The following is a 12,045-nucleotide window of genomic DNA, read 5'->3' on the forward strand; positions in this document are numbered from 1 at the left end:
ACACTCCTCTCATCTTCGCACCGTTGGCTGGCGGAGGAAGACGAGGGGGTTGGAGTGGCATCTGATGTCCCTGTCCCACACGAGGCTAGAGGGTGCACTTCAGTGCATCCCATTGCTTCACCACAAATGGTGTGAAGGGGAGTGGAAAATGGAGGAAATGGAGAGTGACCCTTACAGTTGGGGCCAGCAAAGGCATGCCAAGTAACACACTGGCACACATGGCTGACTTCATCTTGGGTTGCTTTTCAACAAGATATTTCACATCATGAAGAACAAATAATACTGGATTTTTACAAGCCTCGAACCCCGGTCTAGGTCTAATGTCTGTTCCTTTCTTATATTAGGGGAGAGGGAAAAAAAATTACTTCAGTGATACGTTTAGCGTACATAGACTGACTATTAATGTGTATCCCACTTAGTGTTGTTAGGGTTACACACCGTTACAACCTGGCTAAAGCTTCTATAGCTGTTAATAAAGTCAACATAACTTTACGGTATCCAAAAAGACAGCTGGTACCGACAGAGAGCAAGACAAATGTCAACCAAAGCTGTGAGCTCTGAATACCCACAGTGACTTTGGCGTCATCATCATTATAAGGGAGCGGGTGGTAATAAATAACTTGGCAGTGCCTAAAACCCAAAAAGCTTATACAACTATATTTACATTAAGATACACAAATGACACTTTTTAGTAGCATGTCATGAGACAAGCTGATAAGATCTTCCTTTGTGCAGTGCTATTTGAAAGTTAAACGCTACCTTTATTTTAATTCTGGAGAAGGTGCAGACATTAGATTTAGAACATGTTGTCTTCATTGTCCAAATCCTCTATATAGGTAATGTGTTTTTCGGGCCGAGCTGTCTGGGAACGAGCTGGTGCTGCACTGACAACCTGGGTGAATATGGCAAGAGCCTGAGATGTAGGGTGAATGAATCCCCAAATTATTTGGGGAATTTCCACTCAGAAACTGGCACTATATACCAGTAGCAAAAATTGTGGGTGCACGTAACCCCAATATATTCTTTGAATTCCCAGTGAGACAATGGCACTATATACCAGTAGCAAAAATTGTGGGTGCACGTAACCCCAATATATTCTTTGAATTCCCAGTGAGACAATGGCACTATATACCAGTAGCAAAAATTGTGGGTGCACGTAACCCCAATATATTCTTTGAATTCCCAGTCAGACAATGGCACTATATACTAGTAGCAAAAATTGTGGGTGCACATAACCCCAATATATTCTTTGAATTCCCAGTCAGACAATGGCACTATATACCAGTAGCAAAAATTGTGGGTGCACGTAACCCCAATATATTCTTTGAATTCCCAGTGAGACAATGGCACTATATACTAGTAGCAAAAATTGTGGGTGCACATAACCCCAATATATTCTTTGAATTCCCAGTGAAACAATGGCACTATATAGCAGTAGCAAAAATTGTGGGTGCACGTAACCCCAATATATTCTTTGAATTCCCAGTCAGAAACTGGCACTATATACCAGTAGCAAAAATTGTGGGTGCACATAACCCCAATATATTCTTTGAATTCCCAGTCAGAAACTGGCACTATATACCAGTAGCAAAAATTGTGGGTGCACATAACCCCAATATATTCTTTGAATTCCCAGTCAGAAACTGGCACTATATAGCAGTAGCAAAAATTGTGGGTGCACATAACCCCAATATATTCTTTGAATTCCCAGTCAGACAATGGCACTATATAGCAGTAGCAAAAATTGTGGGTGCACGTAACCCCAATATATTCTTTGAATTCCCAGTGAGACAATGGCACTATATAGCAGTAGCAAAAATTGTGGGTGCACGTAACCCCAATATATTCTTTGAATTCCCAGTCAGAAACTGGCACTATATACCTGTAGCAAAAATTGTGGGTGCACATAACCCCAATATATTCTTTGAATTCCCAGTCAGAAACTGGCACTATATAGCAGTAGCAAAAATTGTGTGTGCACATAACCCCAATATATTCTTTGAATTCCCAGTCAGACAATGGCACTATATAGCAGTAGCAAAAATTGTGGGTGCACATAACCCCAATATATTCTTTGAATTCCCAGTCAGACAATGGCACTATATACCAGTAGCAAAAATTGTGGGTGCACGTAACCCCAATATATTCTTTGAATTCCCAGTGAGACAATGGCACTATATACTAGTAGCAAAAATTGTGGGTGCACATAACCCCAATATATTCTTTGAATTCCCAGTGAAACAATGGCACTATATAGCAGTAGCAAAAATTGTGGGTGCACATAACCCCCATATATTCTTTGAATTCCCAGTCAGAAACTGGCACTATATACCAGTAGCAAAAATTGTGGGTGCACATAACCCCAATATATTCTTTGAATTCCCAGTCAGACAATGGCACTATATACCAGTAGCAAAAATTGTGGGTGCACGTAACCCCAATATATTCTTTGAATTCCCAGTCAGACAATGGCACTATATACTAGTAGCAAAAATTGTGTGTGCACATAACCCCAATATATTCTTTGAATTCCCAGTCAGACAATGGCACTATATACCAGTAGCAAAAATTGTGGGTGCACGTAGCCCCAATATATTCTTTGAATTCCCAGTCAGACAATGGCACTATATACAAGTAGCAAAAATTGTGGGTGCACATAACCCCAATATATTCTTTGAATTCCCAGTGAGACAATGGCACTGTATACCAGTAGCAAAAATTGTGGGTGCACATAACCCCAATATATTCTTTGAATTCCCAGTGAGACAATGACACTATATAGCATTAGCAAAAATTGTGGGTGCACATAACCCCAATATATTCTTTGAATTCCCAGTCAGACAATGGCACTATATACCAGTAGCAAAAATTGTGGGTGTATATAGCCCCAATTCTATTGCTAGGGGACTTGCAGGGTATTTCTGAGGTGAAGGTGGGGGGGCACACCGTTGGAACGGGGATTTGGGGTGTATATATGGGGTATACGGGAATACACTGTCAGTGTATTCCATTCAGGATCCTGGGAAAGCTGGGTTGCGGCGATTGAGCCTGTCAGTGCCACGTTACACTGACAAGCTTCTCCCTGGAATTGAAGTGATATGTAACCCCAATATATTCTTTGAATTCCCAGTCAGACAATGGCACTATATGGCAGTAGCAAAAATAGTGGGTGTATATAGCCCCAATTCTATTGCTAGGGGACTTGCAGTGTATTTCTGGGGTGAAGGTGGGGGGGGCACACCGTTGGAACGGGGATCGGGGGTATATATAGGGTATACGGGAATACACTGACAGTGTATTCCATTCAGGATCCTGGGAAAGCTGGGTTGCGGCGATTGAGCCCGTCAGTGCCACGTTACACTGACAAGCTTCTCCCTGGAATTTAGCTCTTATAAGAGCTGTTGGTTGTCTTCTCCTTCCTATCCTAGCCTGTCCCTGCCTACCCAGAATCTAAGCCCTAGCTAACTGGACGGAAACCTCCGTCCCCGGTGAATTGCAAGCTCAGAATGACGCGAAGCTGGGCGTCGCTGTTCTTTTAAATTAGAGGTGACATGTTTTCGGCAGCCAATGGGTTTTGCCTACTTTTTTCAACGTCACCGGTGTCGTAGTTCCTGTCCCACCTACCCTGCGCTGTTATTGGAGCAAAAAAGGCGCCAGGGAAGGTGGGAGGGGAATCGAGTAATGGCGCACTTTACCACGCGGTGTTCGATTCGATTCGAACATGCCGAACAGCCTAATATCCGATCGAACATGAGTTCGATAGAACACTGTTCGCTCATCTCTGATAACTATTGCAAATAAAATTATTTATTTTACATACAGTGTTGAAAAGGATTATTTTCAAGGGAATCTGCTTAAACCATAACCAGTTCTTCAGTCGGGCCCAGTGACATCACATTACAGCAGCCAGTCATAGCAAAGTTCACTGATATTGTATCCACCCACCATTAATAGAGATGAGCGAACCTCTCAAGATTTGTTTATTTTCAGATTCGGGAGATTGGGTTCAAGATTCGTTTTGGGTCAAACAAGTTTGGTATAAACAATTACTTAAATTGGCTTAAAACATAGTATATAATACTGTCAGGACGCCTGGGACACTATCAATACAATTTCTAGCTCTAGTGGCAGCATGAGTGGCAGTATGCCATGGAATAATATGGCGGGCCAGGACATGTCTGGCTGAGAGGTGGAAGTCTAGCTCACACAGCACAAATTTTTCCTTAGGGTCCATTCGCACAGAGGAGAATGGTGAGGAATTTGGTGTGGAATTTCAGCACTGAAAAAAAGACTTGCATTGACTACAAAGGGTTCCTTTGCTAGCAGAAAAAGGAACCCATTGAAGTCAATGGGAGGCTTTTTTTTCAGCGCTGAAATTCCACATCAAATTCAGCATTATTTTCCTCTGTGTGAATGCACCCTTACTGTTACTAATCTGGCTGTAATTGATTAAATCTGACAAAACTTTGTTCTAACTCTCCTACTCCTACAGTTCTCTAGCTTTAGTGCAAGCTTTAGTGAAGTAAGTGTGGAGTAATTGCTTTGGATCATTCAGTGATGAATAACACATCCATCCCCTACTTACACTATCACTGAAATGCCTTGTCTTTGTGCCCATACTACCTTATATATTGTAAATGAATCTGTATTTTATGTGCTCAATGAATGTGACAGTGGCCATTTTAACTCTCAAAACACCATTTATTTGGAATAGTTAAAAACAGAACAGTTTAGAATATTCAAGTCAAACCTGGCTCAGAATGAATCTATTCACCCAACTTTAACCATTACATATGTCATATTACCTGTGAAATATTTCATATGACCTTGTAGTCTTGGTCTTATGGACTTTATTCAATCGAGAAATATTAAGTTATCACATGGCTGTGAAAATTCTACTGCACCTTGCAAGTGCCACCATGCACTCCTAACCTCACCTCACCAGCTCAATTCTTCATCCTATTCCATTGAAATTTGCCATCTAGTTTCAAAGCAGTGAAAAGGGGGTAACATATATATGTGAGAGTCCAGCCCATCTCCAAAATGAAGATAAGGATTCCTGGCCTGATGAAGGAAACACACTATAGTACAAAATATAATATATGTAGTATGCAGATGTGTTACTTTAGTAACATCTACAAAATACAATGTCAAAATGTAAGAAATATAATGATTTCTGATTTTCAGTGTTTTTATAGGCACACACCTGAAATACGCAGTACATTTGTGTTAGTTTGTTATTGCTTTACACAATCACTGGAAATTTAGCAATAGTCCTTATACTTTGTTGATATCTTCATTAAGTGAAGTGACTTTTTTCCTCCAGATACTTCCTTCTAGTTGCTTGTTTGCAGCTCCTCTTGTTCATTCACCTTCTCTACCACGGCAGAAACTGCTCTGGTTGGCAATGTTGGTAGCAAGCTTTCCTTCAGTGCATCACTATTCTTCATCTGCAAGACCTTCATGTGAAAGAGAAAGTGCAAGTGAGACAATATACTGTGTATATATGCAGGCTTGTCTCCTTGTAAAAGCAGTAGGGGGAGTTAGAGGCAAATTTATTGCAACAACTGCAAAGCCAGCCTTTGTAAGGCAGCAATTCTACAGTACGGTACTATTTGTAAGGGGGTGCTCTGCTGACAGTATTATTGAGCTTTCTGTGCTGACACTCTATGTGGGGCACTCTGTATGTCGGACACTTTTCTGACACCATTGTTTATGTATAGGCACTTTTCTGGCATTGTTTATAAGGAGGTTCTTTCCTGACTTTGCTTATGGGGTTACTCTGTACTGACTGAAGGAATGTGAACTCATAAGTGCAAAAGTGTGTTGTAGACTGAAGTCTGCGTGAAATTGGTAATAAAAAAGAGGCAAGTATAACATCAGGGATTTGTAGTATGAATACTATATATACACATATCATCGTTGTCATAAAGTGATTCAGATATACACCAATAAGTATTTGGACACGTATGCAAATGAAGATATCTGCGGTCCTGATGTACGTCACACCTTCCGCTGTTAAATAGGAAACATCATTGGAATTAGTGCATTGGCTTTAGTCGCATGCAAGATGCCACAAAGTGCAGAGTTGTCCGATTTTGAGAGTAATTGTGGGGTATCACAGAAATGGTCGATCCTTAAGGGACATAGCAAACAAACTGAATTACCAAAATCGACAGTGGCCTATGTGATTATGAAGTGGAAGGTGAACAGTGATTGTAGAAATGTGCCTCGAGACAGCAGACCCCCTAATCTGGGAGATAGAAACCAACTAATGCTGGCCAGAGAAACTGCACCCAACCAATGGCTCACATACACCAGGAGTTTCAACTGGGATCCGGGAGTATTGTGTGTATAGTGTTGATCAATACCATCCGTAAGGAAGAACATCTGCTGGGTTCTACCAACTATTGAATATGAAGAAATGTTGTTTTTCTATTCTACCACAGGTGTCCAAATACTTATTGCTAGACAGTGTATTAAAATCCCATTGATTCACACATTTATTATTACTTCTTTTTCTTCCTTTGCATGACACGATTCCTCCCTGTCAGTTCTCAGTGCCTTAGTGTTCTCCTCTGTGTCCCCTTCAGTCTTCTTAAACACCATCTGAAAACATAAGCATCAATGTATTATCGCCTTTATTCAAAAAACTACAGTGAGTACTGGTTTCATTATTACAGTAGTCACTGTACAGTCAAACATAACGTGTTACGCTAAGGCCCCAGTTGTGGGCCACGGCAGAAAAGTGCTGTAGGTAAAACCGCTGCGCCAAAGGGGTCCCTCCCCCCCTCGTCATGTCATGTTGAGAGTGTCTCGTCTCGTTTTTGTTATGTCTCTTGGATTTTATTTTTATGCTTAAATGGCGTGCTGTGAGCAAAGTTTTATGGACGATTTGTTACTGAAATAAAAGTTATGTTTTAGAGGCTTTACCACTTCGTGCTGGATACAAGTTTTTTACTTGGATATTTTTGCAGTTTTGTCCTTGTCCGGAGGACGGTGTCCGTGCAGCTGCGGAGCCTTCATTATATTATTACAAGAGTCTGGCTGTGTATTGTACTTGTTTAGGCGGATTATATGTCCATATGGGAAAAAGACCTGCAACAAGTTTACACTGAAAATCAATGGAATTGGTTTTGCTACAGAGCTGTAATTGTGTATGGGGACTATAGTGATGGGAAGTATCTCTCGCTTCCCAAGTTGGGTAGGTTTAGGCCAAGGAATTCATCCAGATCCTGGAGAGGGTTCTGGATAAGACATTTGTTCCATATGCTCTGGAATTATAAGCTTTTTAAAGCTTGTAACTAAACTTTTGGGCAACTTTTTATTTTCTGGTATTTGTGTCATTAATACATTTTGTAATATAATAAAATTTTTAATCCTTTCTGAGAAATCCTGCATTTTTTTTACTCTTTCACTTGTTTCTGTATTGTGAGCCATTTCTATGTACAGAGTATGGGACTGTTGGCTTAATATCTATAGTAGACAATTTTATCTATCCCCCTCTCCAGAGATTATCCAGGAAGGCCAGATGGGTAGTGAGCCAGATTCTTGATGCAGCTCGCTCCCTTTTATTGGCTTATTAGAAGACAACCCACGTAACCTTGATCAAAGAAGTGAGATTTAATCATTATGGCTAGGAGATCTGGGCATACAGAAGGCAAAGTTTATTTTGACATTTTTTTTTTTTCTGATTCTGCTGGCTGACCACTTTTAGAAAGAAAATTTTTTAAAAATACTTTCACTTAGTAATGGTTTGGGCATTTTTTGACGTGCAATACCAATTACGGTATGTTTTATTTTTATTTATTGGGGTGGGGTATTTTTAATTTTGAATTTATTTTTTATATTCGTAAGAAAGAATATCTACCTTTAGACTGAAACTGTTAGGGAATAGCCAGATGATAATTCCCCAGAAGCTGCTGGTGAACCCTGGAGGGAGGGGCACAAGGGACAGTGAGCCCTAAACTGAAGCCCCCCGCTTGCCCTTCCTATTGCCAGACCCTATCCTAGGTAATAGGCGACAACCACGAAGACAATCCCTCCCTGAATATGTGAAACACAAAACGCAGACAAGACATACAACAACAAAGGGAGGTCAGGTAGCCAGGGTTCGGTAACAAGAGAGCGATGCAGTGCCAAATCGGAGTCAAGAGAATAGTCAGTAGGAAAGCCAGAGGTCAAGGATTAGCATACAAGTAAATAACAGCAAGAGATACCAGAAAGCAAGGGCAATAACCGGCCCCAGTGTGACTGTGAGCCAAGACTAAATAGAAAAAGAAGAACCCGCCCAGAACCTGATAGGAAGAAAAGCTGTCAATCACAGGCAAGACAGATTAACCACTTAATGGACCGAGGCAACATAGGCAGAAGACGGGTGTGGTTCAAATGCAATCACAGAACTAGAGCTGAGTTCACACAGTGCAACTAAAAACTTTAAGCAGATTATCAAACTGCACACGCCTCCTGCGCCGCAGCACACGAGCAGAGGGTGGCGCAGAGGCCCGAACGGGCAGAGATGTTACAGAAACCCACGTTGCGTTCACACATCTTTTCTTGTTGTAGATTTTTCTGCGATTTATTGACCCAAAGCAGGAGTGGATTCACCAGAAAGTAGAAGTATGAGGCTAAAGCCCCACATTTCAGAAACGCAGCTTTTTTTGTTGTAGATTTTGTTGCGTTTTTTTTAAGCCAAAGTCAAGAATGGCTACAAAAGGAATGGAAAATGTATAGGAAGTTCTTACTTCTACCTTCTGCTAAATCAACTCCTGGATTTGGCTCAAAAAACCGCAACAAAAAAAGCTGCATTTCCACAACGTACGGTTTTTGGCTGGGGACCCACAGGCTGGAAATGCTGTGGGTAAAATCGCAGCATTTTACGGTAACTGCAAAGTGGATGGGATTCATGTGAATCCCTTTAAAACTGCAGCACAGACACACTGCGATTTCCAAAACTAGCGCAGTTTTGTTCAAAGTGCTGCGGGAAGAACTGCTGTGGAATGTCTCGTAGGGCCTTAGCCTTAGCCTAAGACCTTCCTATATATTTCGCATTGCTTTTGTAGCCATTCTTGGATTTGTCTCAAATAAACCCAGCAAAATCTGTAACAAAAAAGATGCATTTATGCAACATGGGATCTTAGCCTTATAATGGATTGGTTGAAGGAACATGAACTGAAAAGTGTCTGATATTGGCTCTACAAAGTAGGCAAATATAATTTATTAGGCAGATATCATTTTAGTTATTAGCAGATATATAGATTCACATAAATTTATATCCCATTAATTCACATCTTTACCATTACCTCATTTGTTTTATTTGCACATGATTCCTCACTGTAACCTGTTTGTGCAGTACATTCCTCAGTTTTCTCCTTTGTATTGTCTTCAGTCTTCAAAACCACCATCTGAAAGCACATGCATCAATATCTTATAGCCTTACTACCTACTATATGTATGATTAAATGGGACCTTCGCATGCTGCAGTTAGAAGTCAGCTCATTCCAAGGGCATATAATTGTTTATTTTAATTAACTAGTAACAAATTAAGGTTTAATATTCATAAATGGGGTGTGGCTATACGTAACTGAGTACTTTTATAGTAGTCATGCCCCTTAGAAAGACCACTCCCACATTTGTCACAACTTTCCATTTGTGAATCACTCTGTGAAGGGCTCTCCCAGATTGACGTCTCTGTGAGCCTGCTCAGATGCAGTGGTCACAATTGAACACGGCACCTGAGGGGTCAAACGTCTGTGATCCGAGTAATTTGTGATCTTGGACACTGTCACTGTGTGTAACAGCCACAGCATCTGCCCTGTGTGAGTGGGCTCAGCTGCTGAATCCTCACCATATTGGTCCATCCATACATGTATGGCAGATGTTGGGAAGGGCTAACAAAACACCATCACAAATATTCAGGCCTGTAAGCAGAATGAATTCTATTGCTTCATTTTTGCAGCACACTGTGGTCTTATTGTCTGTCTTCTACAGCGGAGGATAAAACAGAGGAGTGGGCCAGAGAAGAACCTGGTCCTAATAAGGAGACATGTGGTGATGCCAATGTTCTGCTCTGAAGGGAGCTTCAGAGAAGGAAGTAGTGAGGCACTGCTACAATGGGGTGTCTGGCACCAATAAAAAAAATAATGTGGAAGGAGTTGGCAATAGGCAGTCCGGGGATCAATTTCAGCTGGGAGGATTGCAGTGTGCTAGGAGCCAGAGTAAGCTTTGAAAATGGAAGCAATGTGTAGTGAAAGCCTGAAAAAAGTTGTGTAGAGATTTCCCTGTGATTCGGATGAACCTTGGAAATTATTTAGCTGATTTATGGAGAAATGGCTGGTTGTCACACAGCAAAGGCTGAGCTAACAGAGTTAGGCTCCTTTCAGATGATCGTGGGCGAGATCAGTGTGGTATCTGTGTTTTTCCTGGATAGCACACTGACCCATTCATTTCTATGGGCACATGCACACGATTGTAATTTAAACTGATCAGTGTGCGGGCTGAGAGTCCATGCTGCATAATATAGAACAGGTCCTATTCTGTTCAGTGTTTGTAGAACAATTTGCCCACAGTGGAAACCTCTGCAAACTTTCTGTCTAAAGAGCTGCGGGAAGAATCATGATGCGTTGCCGCCACGGTTTTTCCCGCAGCACTTTTTTGCTGTGGTGCGCCACGTGGGGCCTTAGCCTAACTGTTCTATTAGTCAAGGACAACAATGTTTACACACATATGAAAAAGAAAAAGAGAAGATCTACCTGAGTATATTCAGAATCTACTGCCAGTTTCTTCCGGGGGGCTGGGAGTTTGGGAGGAAGCCGTTTATGCCTCTGAGATCTTCTGAAGTGTTTCACAACAATAATCATTAAGATAATGAGGATTATTGCTGACAGAAAAAGTCTAATAATATTTCCCAGTAGATAGTCTTGAGGTGTGAAACTTTCTGGAAGTGGAAAATCTGAAAAAGTCATCATTCGTCTAAGTTTACACATTCAGGATGTGATTGTAGATTTTACAACTATATCATCATCAGATGTCTCTTTCCACATTCAATGCAGTTTAATGTTGTATTTTATCCCCTCTTTGCATGTGGAGTTGAAAATTCACATAAAACCTAAATAACATGAGTGGAGATTACCGAAATTTGAAACAAGTTCATTATTTTTCTAAGATTAGCCCAATGTAATGACAATGGAGCTAACCCTTTTACAGATCTATTGGTATATCCAGAGACGTTGTCAAGTAAAAATTTCTGCCATTAGGCAAATCCTGAACTTTTGAATAACATGCACACAAATGAGTGACCCATTACCACTGAGTAGAGCAAGGCAGATTTACTGATACTGACTAAGATTTAGAGAACACTTACTTAGACTAGACAGTATAACGCTAGGTTCATGCTAGAGTTCAGATGTTCATCCTTTGGGTCCTCTTGGGTACCAAAAAGATGGAAATCCTATCTGCTTAAAAAGACTATGATGGGGTTTGCCGGGTTTCCTCCCAGTTTCCTTTCAAGCTTTCCTCCAAGCTAGCAAACTCTCTTATATGGGGGTAGACCCTTAGGCTGAGGCCACACATTGTGGTAATGCAGCTTCTTTTGTTGCAGATTTTGCAGCGTTTTTTTGAGCCAAACCTAGGAGGGCTACAAATGAATGGGAAATATATAGGAAGCTCCTTATACTTCTACCTTCTGCTCAATCCACTCCTGGTTATGGCTCAAAAAAACGCAACAAAATCTGTAACAAAAAAGTGTTTCTGCAATATGGGGCTTCAGCGTTAAAATGTGTAGCAATTCTGTCCTAAAATATAACTTTAAATTGCGAGAATATATTTGGTGTAAATCAGGCTAAACAGAGTAACCCCAACCACTTCCAGAAGTGGAATCAGTCTCTAAATATTTGTGTGTATGAGCCAAATACAGTTACAACTTTTTTGCAACTTTTTGCAGTGCAGGGCTTGATACATTCCCTCCTAAGATGATACCATCTATTAACTATCTCACTTTGTGCCACAGTTTGATGCACATGATTGTATCTTAAGATATGAATCCTT

General features: G+C 40.8%; 1 protein-coding gene across 2 annotated transcripts in view; it reads right to left on the reverse strand.

Annotated features, from left to right (window-relative positions):
* Positions 1-4,725: 4,725 nt before the first annotated feature.
* LOC142210780 (alpha-1B-glycoprotein-like) overlaps positions 4,726-12,045 on the reverse strand; it is a 37,980-nt gene continuing 30,660 nt past the window's right edge. The window contains exons 6-9 of one of the 2 annotated variants that reach the window (XM_075280200.1): positions 10,752-10,936; positions 9,303-9,404; positions 6,514-6,609; positions 4,726-5,459 (exon numbers count right to left, since the gene is read on the reverse strand). In XM_075280200.1, coding sequence (XP_075136301.1) covers positions 5,337-5,459; positions 6,514-6,609; positions 9,303-9,404; positions 10,752-10,936 — 506 coding nt within the window. In that variant the 3' untranslated portion in view covers positions 4,726-5,336. Of the gene's footprint in view, positions 5,460-6,513; positions 6,610-9,302; positions 9,405-10,751; positions 10,952-12,045 lie in introns of both variants that reach the window. The other variant, XM_075280199.1, reaches the window with a different exon arrangement.

Source organism: Leptodactylus fuscus, chromosome 6 (assembly GCF_031893055.1).
Source record: "Leptodactylus fuscus isolate aLepFus1 chromosome 6, aLepFus1.hap2, whole genome shotgun sequence".
Classification (NCBI taxonomy): domain Eukaryota; kingdom Metazoa; phylum Chordata; class Amphibia; order Anura; family Leptodactylidae; genus Leptodactylus; species Leptodactylus fuscus.